The 22,244-nt window shown below is 42.5% G+C and overlaps 1 protein-coding gene across 2 annotated transcripts in view; it reads left to right on the forward strand.

Moving 5' to 3' along the window:
• The window catches only part of LOC128655677 ((E3-independent) E2 ubiquitin-conjugating enzyme), a 109,037-nt gene extending 99,228 nt beyond the window's left edge, over nt 1–9,809 (forward strand). For both annotated transcript variants that reach the window (XM_053709263.1, XM_053709270.1), the window contains exons 14-18: nt 3,180–3,873; nt 5,007–5,143; nt 5,391–5,594; nt 6,399–6,456; nt 6,583–9,809. In XM_053709263.1, coding sequence (XP_053565238.1) covers nt 3,180–3,873; nt 5,007–5,143; nt 5,391–5,594; nt 6,399–6,456; nt 6,583–7,283 — 1,794 coding nt within the window. In that variant the 3' untranslated portion in view covers nt 7,284–9,809. The remainder of the gene's footprint in view (nt 1–3,179; nt 3,874–5,006; nt 5,144–5,390; nt 5,595–6,398; nt 6,457–6,582) is intronic.
• The last annotated feature ends 12,435 nt before the right edge of the window (nt 9,810–22,244 follow it).

Genomic DNA, 22,244 nt, shown 5'->3' on the forward strand with positions numbered 1-22,244 from the left:
CATTGTCACGACCGACGCCAGTCTGATGGGCTGGGGCGCGGTCTGGGGATCCCTGAAAGCTAAGGGTCTTTGGTCTCGGGAAGAATCTCTTCTACCGATAAATATTCTGGAACTGAGAGCGATATTCAATGCTCTCAAGGCTTGGCCTCAGCTAGCGAGGGCCAAGTTCATACGGTTTCAATCAGACAACATGACAACTGTTGCGTACATCAACCATCAGGGGGGAACAAGGAGTTCCCTGGCGATGGAAGAAGTGACCAAAATCATTCTATGGGCGGAGTCTCACTCCTGCCACCTGTCTGCTATCCACATCCCAGGAGTGGAAAATTGGGAAGCGGATTTTCTGAGTCGTCAGACATTGCATCCGGGGGAGTGGGAACTCCATCCGGAAATCTTTGCCCAAGTCACTCAGCTGTGGGGCATTCCAGACATGGATCTGATGGCCTCTCGTCAGAACTTCAAAGTTCCTTGCTACGGGTCCAGATCCAGGGATCCCAAGGCGGCTCTAGTGGATGCACTAGTAGCACCTTGGACCTTCAAACTAGCTTATGTGTTCCCGCCGTTTCCTCTCATCCCCAGGCTGGTAGCCAGGATCAATCAGGAGAGGGCGTCGGTGATTTTGATAGCTCCTGCGTGGCCACGCAGGACTTGGTATGCAGATCTGGTGAATATGTCATCGGCTCCTCCTTGGAAGCTACCTTTGAGACGAGACCTTCTTGTTCAGGGTCCGTTCGAACATCCGAATCTGGTGTCACTCCAGCTGACTGCTTGGAGATTGAACGCTTGATCTTATCGAAGCGAGGATTCTCAGATTCTGTTATCGATACTCTTGTTCAGGCCAGAAAGCCTGTAACTAGAAAGATTTACCACAAAATTTGGAAAAAATATATCTGTTGGTGTGAATCTAAAGGATTCCCTTGGGACAAGGTTAAGATTCCTAGGATTCTATCCTTCCTTCAAGAAGGATTGGAAAAAGGATTATCTGCAAGTTCCCTGAAGGGACAGATTTCTGCCTTGTCTGTGTTACTTCACAAAAAGCTGGCCGCTGTGCCAGATGTTCAAGCCTTTGTTCAGGCTCTGGTTAGAATTAAGCCTGTTTACAAACCTTTGACTCCTCCTTGGAGTCTCAATTTAGTTCTTTCAGTTCTTCAGGGGGTTCCGTTTGAACCCTTGCATTCCGTTGATATTAAGTTATTATCTTGGAAAGTCTTGTTTTTAGTTGCAATTTCTTCTGCTAGAAGAGTTTCAGAATTATCTGCTCTGCAGTGTTCTCCTCCTTATCTGGGGTTCCATGCAGATAAGGTGGTTTTACGTACTAAACCTGGTTTTCTTCCAAAAGTTGTTTCTAACAAAAACATTAACCAGGAGATTATCGTACCTTCTCTGTGTCCGAAACCAGTTTCAAAGAAGGAACGTTTGTTGCACAATTTGGATGTTGTTCGCGCTCTAAAATTCTATTTAGATGCTACAAAGGATTTTAGACAAACATCTTCCTTGTTTGTTGTTTATTCCGGTAAAAGGAGAGGTCAAAAAGCAACTTCTACCTCTCTCTCTTTTTGGATTAAAAGCATCATCAGATTGGCTTACGAGACTGCCGGACGGCAGCCTCCCGAAAGAATCACAGCTCATTCCACTAGGGCTGTGGCTTCCACATGGGCCTTCAAGAACGAGGCTTCTGTTGATCAGATATGTAGGGCAGCGACTTGGTCTTCACTGCACACTTTTACCAAATTTTACAAGTTTGATACTTTTGCTTCTTCTGAGGCTATTTTTGGGAGAAAGGTTTTGCAAGCCGTGGTGCCTTCCATTTAGGTGACCTGATTTGCTCCCTCCCTTCATCCGTGTCCTAAAGCTTTGGTATTGGTTCCCACAAGTAAGGATGACGCCGTGGACCGGACACACCTATGTTGGAGAAAACAGAATTTATGTTTACCTGATAAATTACTTTCTCCAACGGTGTGTCCGGTCCACGGCCCGCCCTGGTTTTTTTAATCAGGTCTGATAATTTTTTTCTTTAACTACAGTCACCACGGTACCATATGGTTTCTCCTATGCAAATATTCCTCCTTAACGTCGGTCGAATGACTGGGGTAGGCGGAGCCTAGGAGGGATCATGTGACCAGCTTTGCTGGGCTCTTTGCCATTTCCTGTTGGGGAAGATAATATCCCACAAGTAAGGATGACGCCGTGGACCGGACACACCGTTGGAGAAAGTAATTTATCAGGTAAACATAAATTCTGTTTTTAAACAACTTTCTAATTTACTTCTATTACCTAATTTGCTTCATTCTCTTAGTATCATGTGTTGAAGGAGCAGCAGTGCACTAATGGTTTCTAACTGAACACATGGGTGAGCCAATCTCATTCAATATATATATGCAGCCACCAATCAACAGCTAGAATTTAGGTTCTCTGCTGCTCCTGAGCTTGTCTAGATAAACATTTCAGCAAATGATAACAAGAGAAGGAAGCAAATTAAATAATTAAAGTAAATTGGAAAGTTGTTTTAAAATTGTATTCTCTATCTGAATCATGAAATACATTTTTTGGGTTTCATGTCCCTTTAAGGCGTAGATCTCTTTACCCTTATTAAAGGACCACTAAATTAAAGTAGAATTGCATAATTAACAAGTGCATTATAAAAAGACTGCAATAACGCTGATTTATTTATTTTTTCTGGCAATTTGTTTCCCTCCCATTTGCCAGCCCTCTGTACCATGTGACAGCCAATCACAGACTAGTATACATACACCCTGTGTACTTGTGCACATGCTCAGTAGGAGCTGGTGCCTCAAAGGTGAATATAAATAAATTGTGCAAAATTAGATAATGGAAGTGAATTTTAACATATTTTTTAAATTGTGTGCTCTCTCTGAGTCATGAAAGTTTAATTTTGACTTGAGTGTCCCTTTAAATAAATTGGTTTAGAAAAGTATTTTATATTCACTTTTTTTATTTTTTATTTTGTTGTCTCTTTATAGCTGTAATATACTTTAATACTGTTGTGTTCTCCCACTTGTTGTGCGTTTTTTTTCTTTCTTTAGATATGTTGACTGTAGTGTTCATTATTGCAGTATGTTGTGATCTTTACCTCCTTTGTGACTCCTGGCTTTATATCCTTGCTTGCACCTCACACCTACCCACGCTCAGATGTTTTCATGTGTTCTCTTCACATTCAGCATCTGTACAATGTGGAATCAGAACTAGAAGAATCATTTTATGACTCTGTGGACAGCAGCTCCAGTGGCGCATCCTCAGATGAGTGGGAGGATGACAGTGACAGCTGGGAGACGGACAATGCTTTAACAGAGGATGAACTCCTGAAGTCCTCAGTGGATGAAGCCTCAGCGGCACAAAGTGAGTCGACCACAGCAGAACAGGCGCAGAAACCAGCCGAAGATGAGGCAGAGCAGAATGCCACAGCGGCAGCAGCTGTGGTCTTGTCCCTTCCAGGATTAGCAGAGAAAGTGGCTGGGAAAGAAGGAATTGCAAAGAGCTTCAAGGAGCTAAAAGAAGCTATCAAGATACTGGAAAGTCTTAAGAACATGACAGTTGAACAGCTGCTTACTGGTTCACCAACCTCCCCTACTGTTGAACCAGAGAAATTCACACGGGAGAAAAAGTTCCTTGATGACATCAAAAAGCTGCAGGAAAATTTGAAGAAAACTCTGGATAACGTAGCCATTGTGGAAGAAGAAAAGATGGAATCTGCTCCTGAAGCAGAGAGAGAGGATAAGGCAGAATCACAAGCTCAAGCGCGATCTGAGTGGCCAAGTGATACACCTGTGCTGTGCCAGCAGAGCGGGGGCAAACCTGGGGTCATCTTCACAAGCGCCAAAGGGGAAGTTTTCTCTGTGTTGGACTCCGCACCCGGTGAGTCTGTGTGTCCTTTTGTTAATCTTTATTCTCTTATTTTTATAAATACTGGAATATAAAAAGAATTGTACCTGAATCATCTTAAAGGAGGCAAATCTAAAATGGCAGGAGATGATTGTCTCCTCTGTTGCGAAGTCTGCTTTATCTAGAGATCACAACTAGTAAAGGGAAGCACTCAGCTGGGGTTGAAAAGAGCTTGCCCTATGGTAGCCACTCATGCTACTGTCTAGCCCACGTATGCCTTTCACATAAGAAATCTTTCCTCTAGTATATTACTATTGATCCCACCCAAAAAGACAGGCGAGTCCCAAAATGCCAGGCAAATCTCTTCTGAAGAAATGATTTGTCCAGTTAGCCCCAGATCTACATAGCCCTCTCTTCACAACCTGCTTTGATATTTGTTTGCTTTCAATATTTATAAATGTTTTAATTGATTAACTTGAATTACATTAACACTGGCACAGTGCCTCTAGTGCTTAAAGGGACATTAAACCCAAATTTTTTCTTTCATAATTCAAATAGAGAATACAATTTTTAAAAAGTTTCCAATTTACTTCTTTTTTCAAATTTATTTAATTCTCATGTTATTCTTTGTTGAAGAGATACTTAGGTAGGTAGCATGCACATGCCTGAAGCACTACATGACAGGAAATAATGCTGCCATCCAGTGCTCTTGTACGTCGCTGCAGTCCTGGGTTTCTCTCTGCCGCGATCTCGCTCAAAATAGCGAGATTGCGCTATTTTTGCATGCCCCACAAGTGGGGCACTGCAGAAATAGATTTGCAGAGTCAGCCTTCTTTTAGCTTTACCCAGAGTACCTTACAGTATACTTCACTACACACAAGCCACTTGCACAATTGCTTTGGGGTTTCAAAATGAATACTGACTTCTGGGGGGGGGTTGCATAAAAGTCCTATTTATAAGTTAAAGAATCTGAGGCACAGAAGGAAACAAATTACCGGTACTATAAAAGCTTGTGATAAAAGTAGCTTTAAACAATCGCCCAAGGCATACATATATTATGGTTTGGATTTTTTAACACATTTGGGGAAATGTAAACACTGGGTAGGTGGTTTTCATATTCCTGCAGCCATGGTCAAGGTTCCTGACCTCTCCGTTTTCTTACTTAGAGAGCCATGCCTTCAAGAAGCTGGAGTTCCAGCCGCCAGAGGCCAAAAAGTTCTTCAGCACTGTGCGCAAGGAAATGGCCCTGCTAGCGACATCCCTGCCCGACGGGATCATGGTGAAGACTTTTGAAGACCGTATGGTAACTTCCATTTTATATATTTTATCTGCCTCTTGTGTAGATGTGAACAAAACTAATGACAAACTTATGATAATCCTATCGTTGTATTGTAATATATTCATTTAGTACACTGTTTCATTTTTATTTTTTCAAAATGCATTGAACAGATATTTTGAATCAAAGCTTTTAAGTAGCCATTTTCCTGCACCACACTGGCAAGTCATCTATAATAGGGGGCATCTTTTATCTCCCCTCTCCAATTTTTTAGGATCTCTTCTCTGCGTTTATTAAAGGGTCCACAAGAACTCCTTATGAAGATGGACTGTTCCTCTTTGACATCCAGCTCCCTAACATCTACCCTGCGGTGCCTCCTCTCTTCCGTTACTTGTCCCAGTGCAGCGGGAGGCTCAATCCCAACCTCTATGACAATGGCAAAGTGTGCGTTAGCCTGCTGGGCACCTGGATAGGCAAGGTAAGATGCCATTCAGCCTTCAGTGCCACTTATTACTTGGATGCCAGTTGCTGGTGATGTTGTGGCAAATGCAATTTCTCTACTAACTTCTACTGCTTCAGCCATCATATTGAATGGCATCTCTATAATGGGCAATGAGGTTTGTGCTCTTGATTGTAAATGTTACTGTTAGACTTGTGCCATTCAAATTGTTGTGGTTATCCTCCTTGGTAATCTCATGCAGCTTTTGGTGAACATTGGTTTTGTGTAGACATAGTCACTCATTGAAATCTCCACTAAAAACTTTAGGTGGAAAGAGCCCTTTTAACCACTTCTTCATCACTCAGAAATTATACATTTGCAAGCAATATTTACTCTACTGGCCTCATTTTGTCTGATCGTCTGTCATGAGACTGCCCATTTTGTCTTTACCAAGAGACCCAAAGCAGGTTCATTTTATACTGACCAAACAAATCCCAGTCTTAATAAGGGCTGCATTTTAAATTGACCTTTTTATATTGGTCTCTGAAGCTTGGGATGAGATTGCTGTGTTCTGCAGGGTTGCGGTTTGTAAATAACAATGTCCGCAGCTTTAGCACTACAGTACTAAGTGTTGAGAGTTTTTTTGATAGTGGGAGGTGTATGGGTTTAATTGACCGGTCTACAGGAGGACTCCACATGATACTTGATATGTGCTAAATTCACATATGTGTGCTTTGTTTCAGAATTAGATACTTGTGCATGTTCCAGAATGTAAAATGTTATCGTAAGTGCATATTTAATCAGAGGCCTCATCTAATGTAATATTTTTTTTTTCTCATTTAGGGCACTGAAAGATGGACCAGCAAGTCCAGTCTGCTCCAAGTGTTGATTTCTATTCAAGGTTAGTTTAACTTTTGACCCAATCACTTTACCCTTTTCTCAGTGGTACCTGCTGCACAGTTTGGAATTGTGCAGTTGTTGTTCACTTTTATCTTGATCAAATTCTCTTCTTTCCACCCCTACTCAGGTCTGATTTTGGTAAATGAACCGTACTATAATGAAGCTGGTTTCGACAGTGACAGAGGCCTACAGGAAGGCTACGAGAATAGCCGCTGCTACAATGAGATGGCATTGATCCGTGTAGTTCAGTCCATGACACAATTGCTGCGAAAGCCAGTTGAGGTCTTTGAACAAGAGATCCGGGAACACTTCCAAGCTAATGGCTGGCGTCTGGTACATCGTATAGAAACATGGTTGGAGACTAATTCGATAGTAGAGAAGGGAGGTGAGCTGTCCAATGGCCAGGACCACCCATGCATTGTACCCTACAGCCCCACTGAGCCAGATTGCACGCCGGATCCAACTCTGGATTCTAAGGACTTGGATGATTCAGGATGTGGTGCTTCAACCCTGGCACCTGGGGATACCCAGCAATACTCTGACTCTGAGAGCACAGGCAAGGGAATGATGGCTGTAAGCAGCCCTGTGGAGGAGCACAGGGGAGCGGTAGGTGGAGGACAGCCCAGCGTTAAACCAAAGAAACGCAGAAAGAGCTATCGTAGCTTCCTGCCTGACAAAAGGGGCTACCCTGACATTGGCTTCCCCCTTTTTCCTTTGTCGAAAGGCTTTATAAAAAGCATGCATGGTGTACTACGGCATTACAGGGCCTCACTGCTAGAAGCTGGCATCTTGGAGCCCCGTGAAGGGAAACTATCACTTCCATTGTAAGGACAAGAAAAGAGCAGCTTGGGGCATGTGCTGCATTCCACTCCCATCTGCCCCAGCTCATGCATATTATACAAACCTCCTGAACTTTTCAGCTGCCAGGAGGGTCCCACAAAATAGGGTCTAGTACAAATGGACCCTGCAAAACTTAGCCTCTTCGGTAGATAATGAGACAGAACAAGATTGTAATTCTGTTAGTAATCAGGGCTGAAATGTCCCCCAAATCCCTATTGTGCTATTTCCTTTTGGTTTCCTGGCTCCTAATATCTTGGTTTGGAGCGTGCCTTGCTGCTATGGGATGGAGTGTTTTGCTTTGCATTGCCCTTCCTAGTGATCTAGGAATTCCTGTGTACCTTTTTCAATTAAAGGGGTCTGCGATGTACTGTAGAGCAACTCCCTTTAACCTTTACTGCAAGTCTGTTATACTGCGTCACAGTATGATGCAGGGGAACGGATCATGAAGTGCTTCTTTAGTTGTAACGCAAAGTGCAAGAAAAGATGTAGACAAAATATGTAATCACTACAAGCTACTGTTAAATTGGGCAGTTTCTGTAAGGAACCCCCCCACACACACACAAATTGGAACAGTTTAAGGTCTGTTATTAAGTACCTGCATTAAATTTAACTTAGCCTGAATTCACGATTTAGTCACTGCTTTTGGCCCGACCATAAAGGTTTTTCATTTTATTACTAAAAGCAGTTTATTTGGCTTTTTTTGTGGTTAAAGGCAATATAGTGTAGCTATGTAAAAGCCTCCAATAAAAATACTAAATGTCTGAACCACCAATTAGTAAACTCCAAACCCTTCTACCAGTTTATCGTAATGTTATCTTAAGCTCATTCTGGGGACTGTCACTTTAAATGGACATTCTAATAAAAACATACTATTTCATTTGTTAGAGCACACTAAAGTTCTGTGATTAGTAGATACGTGCATATGCTATTCCTAATTGGCTTTCCAGCTGTGTCATGCTTTGAAGCTGGTGAGTAAACTCAGTGTGATTTAATTAGAGCAATTTTATTTTTACATTAGAATGTCCCTTTTTAAAAAGCATATAGGCTCTAATTTTAACCCCTCACTCGTTAAATGAAGTTTAGCATAATTTAGTAGATCTGACCCTTGTCTCAATCGGAACTTTGCAGACATGTTAATTTATATGGGCTTTCAAAAGAAAGTGTTCCACATAAAAGGATGAGCTGGTTATAAGCGTAGCCTTGGCACATACTAGCTTTAATTATGTTTTTTAGGTCCTTGTGTTAAAGAACAGTCTCTTTTCCAGGAGTGCTGTGAAATGCAGGTTACTATCGGCAACAATGATTACAGATCTGTGGACAGCTATACCTCTTTATTTTTATGTGAATACAGTGACATAAAGGGACAGCGTACAGTGGTACATCTTCATATCCTGAATATTAGTGCATTGATTTAAGCAGAACCTATCGCGTCACTTGCATCATCCTTACGCAACCTTACACACATACTTGTGTACATGACTGTATAATGTGTATAGGCGACACACTGCCATGCAGATGCAGGACCTCAAGGCTACATGTATCCAAGCCTTGTTACTTAACCCTTTCCTGCCACCACCGCACCACACGCTGCCTTACACTTAGGCATGTTTACAATTTACTTCCATCCCCACCTCCTCCTCATCAATAATGTGAAATAAATACAGGAGGAGGGTTATGACCTGCCCCCTTACTATCCCTGTCGTATCTCTTCTGTATGTAATATTTAAATAATGCATAATAAACTATTTACAAAAGGTGCAGAGATGAGCGCATGAGTGGGCCTTTAGACTAGGCTGTGTGACTATAAATGCTTATGAGAACCAGATGTTATGGAGTGATTGATTTGGCATTCAAGAGGTTAAACTATGTATAAAATGCTCTGATTTCTCTTTTTATTTATTAAAGAAAAAAAATATTTAACCCCTTTCCCCCTGATATTGCGACCTATCCAGGCCTGTGTTAATTTCATGGAAACAAAAAATAAAATTAACTTTCCTATGTGAACATCATTAGATATTTGGTATTAATAACTTGCCACCACCAAACTCCCTTTATGCAAGTAACAGAATCCTCTGCAGCACATTCTGATGATATGTCTCTGCAGCTGGACGTTATTATATTGATGGATAATATTTCCCCTCCTGCCCCCTCCTATACCAAATTATTTAAGTGCATTATCTGCTCCAGAAGTTGGAAAAACTGTAGTTATTTTGTGCTTAATTTCCCTCTTCTTATACCCTTGCTAATCTCCATGAAATTTCTCAGGGCAGAAGGGGTTAAAAGCAAGGCATGAACCATATACATGGTCATTGCCTGACAGATTTGTACAGTATTTAACTGCTGGGAATGAATCTTTCGGAACCAAAATGCTGTAAAATTGTGGTGCTTTTGAAATGTGTATAGTGCTATGTGAATTTATATATATTATTTTTTTTATATATATTTTTTTTTCTGCTAATTTAATGTTTAAACAATTTTGCAGGCTTGATAAATTAAAATTATGTCTCTGCTCAATTTATATGAAACTTGTTACTTAAAACTAACAGTAAGCCACTGACCACCACACCAATCTTCACTTTTCCTGCTGTAAATCCTCTGATTTTAATCTTAAATATTTTAGTTGAATATTTCTTTCCTAAGATATGGAGAGTCCACAACGTCATTCCAATTACTAGTGGGAATATCACTCCTGGCTAGCAGGAGGAGGCAAAGCTACCCCATAATCCCCAGTCATTGTCTTTGCCTCTGTCAATGGAGGAGGTGACAATTGATGTCGGAAGAAATGTATTCCTTTTTTGGGTTCTTTTTCCTGCAAGCAAGGATTTGGGATTAGCTTAGTCCACGTCAATGTCTTCAGTAGAATAGTGGTGGCTTTTAAGCAGTTAGGAAACAAAGTAAGGACCACCTCACAACTTCCTAACATATCGCTGCCCTAGTTATAAAAAGCCAGAGTTGGATACTCTGTTCTTTATTTTTTCTACAGGTCTCTGTAAGGAGGCGTATGTGTCCTTTCACAGGTTGTGAGCTGTCTTCCTGCAGGTAAGTGCCTTTGGTCTTCTAGGTGTCAATGGAGACTTGCACTGAGAAGTTTTACTACAGTATTTATTAAGACGTATAAATCCTTTAGAAAGGATTTTATAATTGGCTGTGTGCAGGCACTTGGTATATGTGTGAGACTAAGGGGTTCATTTTCATACGTTTTGGGATATTTCCCCTGAGGCTGTCTATATAAGTTTTAATTAGTCTGAGGAATTAAAAATAAGACTTTTAAACTTTGGGACCGTTATTTGGGCAAGATCGTTATATTTAGCTCTGTCAACTGTGCATTTTTTAAAAAAATATTTTGCCGGTCACGTGACCCTCCCCTTTCACCCTGCTTAGTTCCTGAACGGAGCGTCGCCATTTTAAGCTGCTTCTGAATGTCGGATCATTTATTCAGCTCTTTCTTGGTGGTGAGAGGTCTATGTTAAGATCAAAGGGTCAAGTAGGGCACCTCAGTCAATCTGAGGTGTAGAGGTACTGTTTTATCTGTAAGATAACGAATAAACTAATCAATTTTCTGTGATCTTTTTCTGAGGAAGTTAAAAAAAAAAAAAAAAGATTAAAGATGCAGTGTCATTTTAGTTTCTGGTTATTCCAATTAATTGGGCATTATTTTTCTCATGGACATGTATCAGTTGACTGCTCCTATGGATAAATGCTTATTGTTTCTTGAGGCCCAAATTGTTTTCCCTATGCAATTTTGTTCCTCATGTTTACAAAAGACTTTAAAATGTAAAGATAAACTTATTGAGCCTCATGTTTCTCAGGATGATGCTGTTCAGGCAATGCCACAGCTTTCTCAACAAACGTCCCAAGCCTCAATGGTTACACCATATAGTGCCCTGCAATTCTCTCAGCCTCCTGGAGAAGTTTTTGTGCCATCAGATTTTGCAGCACAGATATCTTCTGCGATATCTGCGGCATTATCTGCTTTTCCCATGTTGGGGAAGCGCAAGAGGAAATCTAAAAAAAATTCAGAGTGTAAGGTGTTCCGTCTGCTGCTACGCAGCTTGTCCTCCCTCATAAGTCTCTGAGGGTGAAATTTCAGATTCGAACAGCATAATTCCTTCATCTCATACTGAAGAAGTAAACTTCAGATTTAAACTTAAACACCTTTGTGTATTGTTAAAGGAGGTATTGGCTACTTTGGACTACTCCGATACTGTTGTTGTCAACCCTAAGAAATCTAGTAAACTTAATAAATACTATGATGTTCCTTCCTCTGTGGAAGTATTTCCTGTTCCAGACCGTGTGACGGAGATTATTTCACAGGAATGGGAGAAGCCAGGGATACCTTTCTCCCCTTCTCCCGTTTTTAAAAAGATCTTTCCTGTTACTGACTGCAATAAAGATTCATGGCGCACAATGCCTAAAATAGAAGGGGCTATTTCTACTCTGGCTAAGATAACTACGATCCCTATAGAGGATAGCTGCTCCTTTAAGGATCCCATGGACAAGAAGCTGGAGGCTTATTTGAAAAAGATGTATGTTCATCAGGGTCTAAAGTGGCAACCTGCAGTTTGTATTGCCACAGTAGCAAGTGCTGCATCTTATTGGGGCGATGCCTTTTCTGAATCTATTTTAGTAGAGACTCCGTTTATTGGAGATCCAAGATAGGATTAAGGCTCTCAAACTAGCCAATTCCTTTTTCTTCTGTTATGTGCGATCAGTCCACGGGTCATCATTACTTCTGGGATATAACTCCTCCCCAACAGGAAATGCAAGAGGATTCACCCAGCAGAGCTGATATAGCTCCTCCCCTCTACGTCAGTCCCAGTCATTCTCTTGCACCCAACGACTAGATAGGATGTGTGAGAGGACTATGGTGATTATACTTAGTTTTTATGACTTCAATCAAAAGTTTGTTATTTTACAATAGCACCGGAGCGTGTTATTACTTCTCTGGCAGAGTTTGAAGAAGAATCTACCAGAGTTTTTTACTATGATTTTAACCGGAGTAGTTAAGATCATATAGCTGTTCTCGGCCATCTGAGGGAGGTAAAGGCTTCAGATCAGGGGACAGCGGGCAGATGAATCTGCATTGAGGTATGTAGCAGTTTTTATTTTCTGAATGGAATTGATGAAAAAATCCTGCTATACCGTTATAATGACATGTATGTATACACTTCAGTATTCTGGGAATGGTTTTTCACCGGAACTACTCTGTTAAAGGTCACTAATCCTTTTAATAAATATTGTCATGTTAAACGTTTTTGCTGGAATGTAGAATCGTTTACATTGCTGAGGTACTGAGTAAATAAATGTTTGGGCATTATTTTCCACTTGGCAGTTGTATGCTTTAAATTGTGACAGTTTCGTTTCTCCTCACTGCTGTGTGTGAGAGGGAGGGGCCGTTTTTGGCGCTCTTTTGCTACGCATCAAAAAATTCCAGTCAGCTACTATTATATTTCCTGCATGATCCGGTTCACTGACAGATCTCAGGGGTCTTCAAACTTCTTTGAAGGGAGGTACATTCTCTCAGCAGAGCTGTGAGAATTTTTATTGACTGTGAATAAAAACGTTACTCTTTTTATGTCAAATTTAGTTATTTACTAATGGGAACAAACCTTTGCTAAAAGTTGTGTTATTTTAAACTTGATGCTATAACTGTTTCAGTTCATTATCTCAACTGTCATTTAATCGTTTAAGTACCTCTTTGAGGCACAGTACGTTTTTGTTAAAAAAGATTATAACCAGGTTGCAAGTTATTGCTAGTGTGTTAAACATGTCTGACTCAGAGAATGATATCTGTGTCATTTGTTCCAATGCCAAGGTGGAGCCCAATAGAAATTTATGTACTAACTGTATTGATGCTACTTTAAATAAAAGTCAATCTGTACAATGTGAACAAATTTCACCAAACTGCGAGGGGAGAGTTATGCCGACTAACTCGCCTCACGCGGCAGTACCTGCATCTCCCGCCCGGGAGGTGCGTGATATTATGGCGCCTAATACATCTGGGCGGCCATTACAGATAACATTACATGATATGGCTACTGTTATGACTGAAGTTTTGTCTAAATTACCAGAACTAAGAGGCAAGCGTGATCACTCTGGGGTGAGAACAGAGTGCGCTGACAATACTAGGGCCATGTCTGATACTGCGTCACAGCTTGCAGAGCATGAGGACGGAGAGCTTCATTCTGTGGGTGACGGTTCTGATCCAAACAGATTGGATTCAGATATTTCAAATTTTAAATTTAAATTGGAGAACCTCCGTGCATTACTAGGGGAGGTCTTAGCAGCTCTCAATGATTGTAACACCATTGCAATACCAGAGAAAATGTGTAGGTTGGATAAATACTTTGCGGGTACCGGCGAGTACTGACGTTTTTCCTATACCTAAGAGATTAACTGAAATTGTTACTAAGGAGTGGGATAGACCCGGTGTGCCGTTCTCACCCCCTCCAATATTTAGAAAGATGTTTCCAATAGACGCCACTACTCGGGACTTATGGCAAACGGTCCCTAAGGTGGAGGGAGCAGTTTCTACTTTAGCTAAGCGTACCACTATCCCGGTGGAGGATAGCTGTGCTTTTTCAGATCCAATGGATAAAAAATTAGAGGGTTACCTTAAGAAAATGTTTGTTCAACAAGGTTTTATATTGCAACCCCTTGCATGTATCGCGCCGATTACGGCTGCGGCAGCATTTTGGATTGAGTCTCTGGAAGAGAACCTTAGTTCATCTACGCTAGACGACATTATGGACAGGCTTAGAGTCCTTAAACTAGCCAATTCATTCATTTCGGAGGCCGTAGTACATTTAACCAAACTTACGGCTAAGAACTCTGGATTCGCCATACAGGCACGTAGAGCACTGTGGCTAAAATCCTGGTCAGCTGATGTTACTTCTAAGTCTAAATTACTTAATATACCTTTCAAGGGGCAGTCTTTATTTGGGCCCGGGTTGAAAGAAATTATCGCTGACATTACAGGAGGTAAGGGCCACGCCCTACCTCAAGACAAAGCCAAAGCTAAGGCTAGACAGTCTAATTTTCGTCCCTTTCGGAATTTCAAACCTGGAGCAGCGTCAACCTCCACTGCACCAAAACAGGAAGGAGCTGTTGCTCGTTACAGGCAAGGCTGGAAACCTAACCAGTCCTGGAATAAGGGCAAACAGGCCAGGAAACCTGCTGCTGCCCCAAAGACAGCATGAACCGAGAGCCCCCGATCCGGGACCGGATCTAGTGGGGGGCAGACTTTCTCTCTTCGCTCAGGCCTGGGCAAGAGATGTTCAGGATCCCTGGGCGCTGGAGATCATATCTCAGGGATACCTTCTAGACTTCAAATTATCTCCCCCAAAAGGGAGATTTCATCTGTCAAGGTTGTCAACAAACCAGATAAAGAAAGAAGCGTTTCTACGCTGTGTACAAGATCTGTTATTAATGGGAGTGATCCATCCAGTTCCGCGGTCGGAACAAGGACAAGGGTTCTACTCAAACCTGTTTGTGGTTCCCAAAAAAGAGGGAACTTTCAGGCCAATCTTAGATTTAAAGATTCTAAACAAATTCCTAAGAGTTCCATCGTTCAAAATGGAAACTATTCGGACAATCTTACCTATGATCCAAAAGGGTCAGTACATGACCACAGTGGATTTAAAAGATGCTTACCTTCACATACCGATTCACAAAGATCATCAACGGTATCTACGGTTTGCCTTCCTAGACAGGCACTACCAGTTTGTAGCTCTTCCATTCGGATTGGCTACGGCCCCAAGAATCTTCACAAAGGTTCTGGGTGCCCTTCTGGCGGTACTAAGACCGCGAGGGATTTCGGTAGCTCCGTACCTAGACGACATTCTAATACAAGCTTCAAGCTTTCAAACTGCCAAGTCTCATACAGAGTTAGTTCTGGCATTTCTAAGGTCGCATGGATGGAAAGTGAACGAAAAGAAAAGTTCTCTTTTTCCTCTCACAAGAGTTCCATTCTTGGGGACTCTTATAGATTCTGTAGAAATGAAGATTTACCTGACAGAAGACAGGTTAACAAGGCTTCAGGATGCATGCCGTGTCCTTCATTCCATTCAACACCCGTCAGTAGCTCAATGCATGGAGGTGATTGGCTTAATGGTAGCGGCAATGGACATAGTACCTTTTGCACGCCTACACCTCAGACCGCTGCAATTGTGCATGCTAAGTCAGTGGAATGGGGATTACTCAGATTTGTCCCCTACCCTGAATCTGAATCAAGAGACCAGAAATTCTCTTCTATGGTGGCTTTATCGGCCACACCTGTCCAGGGGGATGCCATTCAGCAGGCCAGACTGGACAATCGTAACAACAGACGCCAGCCTGCTAGGTTGGGGCGCTGTCTGGAATTCTCTGAAGACTCAGGGATTATGGAATCAGGAGGAGAGTCTCCTTCCAATAAACATTCTGGAATTGAGGGCAGTCCTCAATGCCCTTCTAGCTTGGCCCCAATTAACAACTCAGGGGTTCATCAGGTTTCAGTCGGACAATATCACGACTGTAGCTTACATCAACCATCAGGGAGGGACAAGAAGCTCCCTAGCAATGATGGAAGTATCAAAGATAATTCGCTGGGCAGAGTCTCACTCTTGCCACCTGTCTGCAATCCACATCCCGGGAGTGGAGAACTGGGAGGCGGATTTCTTGAGTCGCCAGACTTTTCATCCGGGAGAGTGGGAACTTCATCCGGAGATTTTTGCCCAAATACTTCGACGTTGGGGCAAACCAGAGATAGATCTCATGGCGTCTCGCCAGAACGCCAAACTTCCTCACTACGGGTCCAGATCCAGGGATCCGGGAGCGGTTCTGATAGATGCTTTGACAGCACCTTGGAACTTCGGGATGGCTTATGTGTTTCCACCCTTCCCGCTGCTTCCTCGATTGATTGCGAAAATCAAACAAGAGAGAGCATCTGTGATTCTAATAGCGCCTGCATGGCCACGCAGGACTTGGTATGCAGATCTAGTGGACATGTCATCCTGTCCACCTTGGTCTCTACCTCTGAGACAGGACCTTCTGATACAGGGTCCATTCAAACATCAAAATCTAACTTCTCTGAAACTGACTGCTTGGAAATTGAACGCTTGATTTTATCAAAGCGTGGTTTTTCTGAGTCGGTTATTGATACCCTGATCCAGGCTAGGAAGCCTGTTACCAGAAAGATTTACCATAAAATATGGCGCAAATACCTATACTGGTGCGAATCCAAACGTTACTCCTGGAGTAAGGTTAGGATCCCTAGGATATTGTCTTTTCTACAAGAAGGTTTAGAAAAGGGTTTATCGGCTAGTTCATTAAAGGGACAGATTTCAGCTCTGTCCATCTTGTTACACAGACGTCTGTCAGAAAATCCAGACGTCCAGGCTTTTTGTCAAGCTTTAGCTAGGATCAAGCCTGTGTTTAAAGCCGTTGCTCCGCCATGGAGTTTAAACTTAGTTCTTAACGTTTTACAAGGGGTTCCATTTGAACCCCTTCATTCCATTGATATAAAATTGTTATCTTGGAAAGTTCTGTTTTTAATGGCTATTTCCTCGGCTCGAAGAGTCTCTGAGTTATCAGCATTACATTGTGATTCTCCTTATCTGATTTTTCACTCAGATAAGGTAGTTCTGCGTACTAAACCTGGGTTCTTACCTAAGGTAGTTACTAACAGGAATATCAATCAAGAGATTGTTGTTCCATCCTTGTGTCCAAATCCTTCTTCAAAGAAGGAACGTCTTCTACACAATCTGGATGTAGTTCGTGCCCTCAAGTTCTACTTGCAGGCAACTAAAAATTTTCGACAAACTTCTTCCCTGTTTGTCGTTTATTCTGGACAGAGGAGAGGTCAAAAAGCTTCTGCTACCTCTCTCTCTTTCTGGCTTCGTAGCATAATACGTTTAGCCTATGAGACTGCTGGACAGCAGCCTCCTGAAAGAATTACAGCTCACTCCACTAGAGCTGTGGCTTCCACTTGGGCCTTTAAGAATGAGGCCTCTGTTGAACAGATTTGCAAGGCTGCAACTTGGTCTTCGCTTCATACTTTTTCCAAATTTTACAAATTTGACACTTTTGCTTCTTCGGAGGCTATTTTTGGGAGAAAGGTTCTTCAGGCAGTGGTTCCTTCTGTATAATGAGCCTGCCTATCCCTCCCGTCATCCGTGTACTTTTGCTTTGGTATTGGTATCCCAGAAGTAATGATGACCCGTGGACTGATCGCACATAACAGAAGAAAACATAATTTATGCTTACCTGATAAATTCCTTTCTTCTGTTGTGCGATCAGTCCACGGCCCGCCCTGTTTTTTAAGGCAGGTAAATATCTTTTAAAATTATACTCCAGTCACCACTTCACCCTTGGTTACTCCTTTCTCGTTGATTCTTGGTCGAATGACTGGGACTGACGTAGAGGGGAGGAGCTATATCAGCTCTGCTGGGTGAATCCTCTTGCATTTCCTGTTGGGGAGGAGTTATATCCCAGAAGTAATGATGACCCGTGGACTGATCGCACAACAGAAGAAAGGAATTTATCAGGTAAGCATAAATTATGTTTTTCTGATGCTAACATGCAAGTTATTAGACTGGGAGCCAAGATGTCTGGTTTCACTGTCCTAGCCCATTGGGCATTGTGGCTAAAGTCTTGGTCAGCTGATGTTGCCACAGCTCCCAGAATTTTCTCAAAGGTTTTGGGGGCTCTTTTGACAGTGATCAGTTCTCAGGGTATTGCAGTGACGCCCTCCCTGGACGACATAATGGTTCAGGTGCCATCTTTTCAACAAGCAAAATCTCATACAGAGATCTTGTTATCGCAGTCTGGGACTTGTTAAAGGGCCAGGGACTATGGACGAGTCTGCTCTCCCCATAAACATCTTGGAGTTGAGAGCGATAGGATTAAGGCTCTCAAACTAGCCAATTCCTTTATTTCTGATGCCAACATGCAAGTTATTAGACTGGGAGCCAAGATGTCTGGTTTCACTGTCCTAGCCCGCCGGGCATTGTGGCTAATGTCTTCGTCAGCTGTTGTTACCTCCAAGTCCAGGCTTCTTGCTCTTCCTTACAAAGGTAAAACCTTGTTTGGACCTGGTCTGGCAGAAATAATTTCTGATATTACGGGTAGAAAAGGGTCTTTTTACCTCAAGACAAGAAGAACAGACCTAAAGGACATTTTCATTCCTTTCGTAACTTCAAAGGACAAAAGTCTTCCTCTTCCAGGAGCAGTCCAAGTCTTCTTGGAAGCCCAATCAGTCTTGGAACAAGGGGAAGCAACCAAAGAAACCCTCAGCTGAATCTAAGTCAGCATGAAGGATCTTCCCCCGTTCCAGGATCGGTTTAAGTGGGGGGCAGAGTTTCCCTGTTTTGTCAAGCGTGGATACGAGATGTCCCAGATCCTTAGGCTGTGGACATAGTATCTCAGGGTTACAAAATAGAATTCAAATCTTTCCCTCCCAGGGGCAGATTCCACCTCTCAAGACTATCTGCAGATCAGGTAAAAAGAGAGGCATTCTTGAACTGCGTTCAGGACCTTTCCTCCCTGGGAGTGATTGTTCCAGTAAGGAAACAGGGTCTTGGATTTTATTCAAATCTGTTTGTGGTTCCCAAAAGAGAGGCAACTTTTCGACCCATTTTAGACCTGAAGTGTGTCAACAAAATTCTCAGGGTACCTACCGTTCATCAAAATGGAAACCATTCGTTCCATTCTTCCTTTGGTCCAAGAGGGGTCAGTTCATGATGACTATAGACCCGAAGGACGCATATCTTCATGTTCCCATCCACAGGGATCATCACAAATTCCTGAGATTTGCTTTTCTAGGCAAGCACTTTCCGTTTGGCCTTGCCACAGCTCCCAGAATTTTCTCAAAGGTTCTGGGGGCTCTTTTGACAGTGATCAGGTTTCTGGGTATGGCAGTGGCGCCCTACCAGGACTTTTCTACATTCCCACGGATGGAAAGTGAATCTGGAAACAGAGTTCCCTTGTTTCAGCTACAAGGGTATTTTTTAGGGACCATAATAGACTCCATATCTATAAAAAAAAATTTGGATGCAGGTCAGAATATCCAAAATTCTCTCCTCTTGCCTATCTCTACAGTCTACTGTTCGGCCATCAGTGGCTCAAAGTATAAAGATAATTGGTCTGATTGTCGCTTCCATGGGCATCATTCCTTTTGCTCGATTTCATTTGAGTGCTCTGCAGTTATGCATGCTCAGACAATGGAACGGAGACCATTCGGATCTGTCTGAGGATAGATCTAGACCAGTCGACAGACTCTCCCGTAGTGGCTTACTCAGGACCATCTGTCTCGGGGCACATGTTTCCGGAGACCTTTCTGGGTGATTGTGACCACGGACGCCAGCAGGCTTGGCTGGGGAGCAGTCTGGGACTCGTTAAAGGTGCAGGGACTATGGACTCGGGAGGAGTCTGCTCTCTCCATAAATATCTTGGAGTTGAAAGCGATTTACAATGCTTTGATGGATTGGCCTCAATTGTCCTTAGCCCGGTTTATCAGGTTCCAGTCGGACAACATCACCTCAGTGGCTTACATCAACCACCAGAGAAGAAATCTGAGTTCTTTAGCCATGAAGGAGGTGACTCGGATTACTCAGTGGGCGGAAGCTCACAATTATCTTTTTGCCATCCACATTCCAGGAGTGGACAACTGGGAAGCAGATTTCCTGAGCAGACAGACGCTTCATCCCAGAGAGTGGGCTCTCCATCCGGAGGTGTTCTTTTGGTTAACCCTCAAGTGGGGGGGGGGGGTACTGGAGTTGGATCTGATGGCGTCTCAGCAGAATGCCAAGGTACGGTTCAAGGTCAAGAGATCCGCAGGCCGCTTTGATAGATGCTCTGACGGTTCCTTGGGTATTTGGGTCTAGCATATTTGTTTGCGCTCCTTCCACGAGTCATTGCTCGTATCAAACAGGAGAGAGCATAGGTGATTCTAATAGCTCCTGCATGACCTCGCAGGATCTGGTATGCAGACCTAGTGAAGATGTCATCTCTACCACCTTGGAGGTTACCTCTGAGGAAGGACCTTCTAACTTAGGGTCCATTCCTCCATCCAAATCTTGTTTCTCTGAAGCTGACTGCTTGGAGATTTAACCATTAGTTCTGGCTAAGTGTGAGTTTTCTGAGTCAGTCATTAAGACCATGCTGCAGGCTTGCAAGCCTGTAACTCGTAACATTTACCATAAGGTATGGCATAAATACCTTTATTGGTGTAACTCAAAGGGCTTCTCTTGGGGTAGGGTCAGGATTCCTAGAATTTTGTCTTCTCTCCAGGAAGGTCTGGAGAAATTGTCAGTCTGTTCTCTGAAAGGTCAGATTTCTGCATTATCTATTCTTTTACATAAGCGTCTGACGGATGTGCCAGATGTGCAATCTTTTTGTCAAGCCCTGGTCAGAATCAGGCCTGTGTTTAAACCTGTTGCTCCTCCTTGGAGCCTTAATCTTGTTCCTAAAGTTTTGCAGCAGGCTCTGTTTGAGCCAATGCATTCCATAGAAATTAAGTTGCTATCTTGAAAGGTTTTGTTTCTTATTGCTATCTCCTTTGTTCAGAGAGTTTCGGAACTCTCCACTTTTGCAGTGTGATTCGCCTTACCTTATCATTCATGTGGATAAGGCGGTTCTTCATACTAAATTGGGGTTTCTCCCTAAAGTTGTTTTGGATAAAAATATTAATCAGGAAATTATTGTTCCTTCTTTCTGTCCTAATCCTCCTTCTCATAAGGAACGTCTGTTGCATAACTTGGATGTTGTGCATGCTCTTAAATTCTACCTACAGGCGACTAAGGGTTTTCGCCAGTCTTCTGCCCTGTTTGTTTGTTTCTCAGGAAAGTATAAAGGTCAGAAGGCTACTGCTACTTCTTTCATTCTGGTTGAGAAGTATAATTCGTTTTGCTTATGAGACTGCTGGTCAGCAGCCTCCTGAGAAAATTACAGCTCATTCCACAAGGGCTGTCTCCTTCTTGGGCTTTCAAAAATGAAGCTTCTGTGGAACAGATTTGCAAGGCTGCAACTTGGTCCTCTGCATACTTTTTTCCAAATTTGATACTTTTGCCTCAGCTGAGGATTCTTTTGGGAGAAAGGTTCTTCAAGCGGTGGTGCCTTCTGTTTACGTCTGCCTGTCTTGTTCTCCCTCCCTGTTCATTGTGTCCTCTAACTTGGGTATTGGTTCCCTTTAGTATTTGGAATGACGTTGTGGACTCTCCATATCTTAGGAAAGAAAACAAAATTAATGCTTACCTGATACATTTCTTTCCGGATATGGAGAGTCCACGACCCCACCCTTAATTAAGACCGTTATTTTTGACTAAACCTAAGGCACCTCTACACCTTGTTATTACTTTTCTTTCATTTAATTAGCAAGAGTCCATGAGCTAGTGACGTATGGGATAAACATTCCTACCAGGAGGGGCAAAGTTTCCCAAACCTCAAAATGCCTATAAATACACCCCTCACCACACCCACAAATCAGTTTTACAAACTGGTGAAGTAAGTTTGTGCTAGATTCTACGTTGATATGCGCTCCGCAGCAGGTTGGAGCCCGGTTTTCCTCTCAGCGTGCAGTGAATGTCAGAGGGATGTGAGGAGAGTATTGCCTATTTGAATTCAATGATCTCCTTCTACGGGGTCTATTTCATAGGTTCTCTGTTATCGGTCGTAGAGATTCATCTCTTACCTCCCTTTTCAGATCGACGATATACTCTTATTTATATACCATTACCTCTGCTGATTTTCGTTTCAGTACTGGTTTGGCTTTCTACAACATGTACATGAGTGTCCTGGGGTAAGTAAGTCTTATTTTCTGTGACACTCTAAGCTATGGTTGGGCACTTTTTTTTATAAAGTTCTAAATATATGTATTCAAACATTTATTTGCCTTGACTCAGGATGTTCAACATTCCTTATTTCAGACAGTCAGTTTCATATTTGGGATAATGCATATGAATAAATCCATTTTTT

The sequence above is a fragment of the Bombina bombina genome, chromosome 1, assembly GCF_027579735.1.
Source record: "Bombina bombina isolate aBomBom1 chromosome 1, aBomBom1.pri, whole genome shotgun sequence".
Taxonomy (NCBI): Eukaryota; Metazoa; Chordata; class Amphibia; order Anura; family Bombinatoridae; genus Bombina; species Bombina bombina.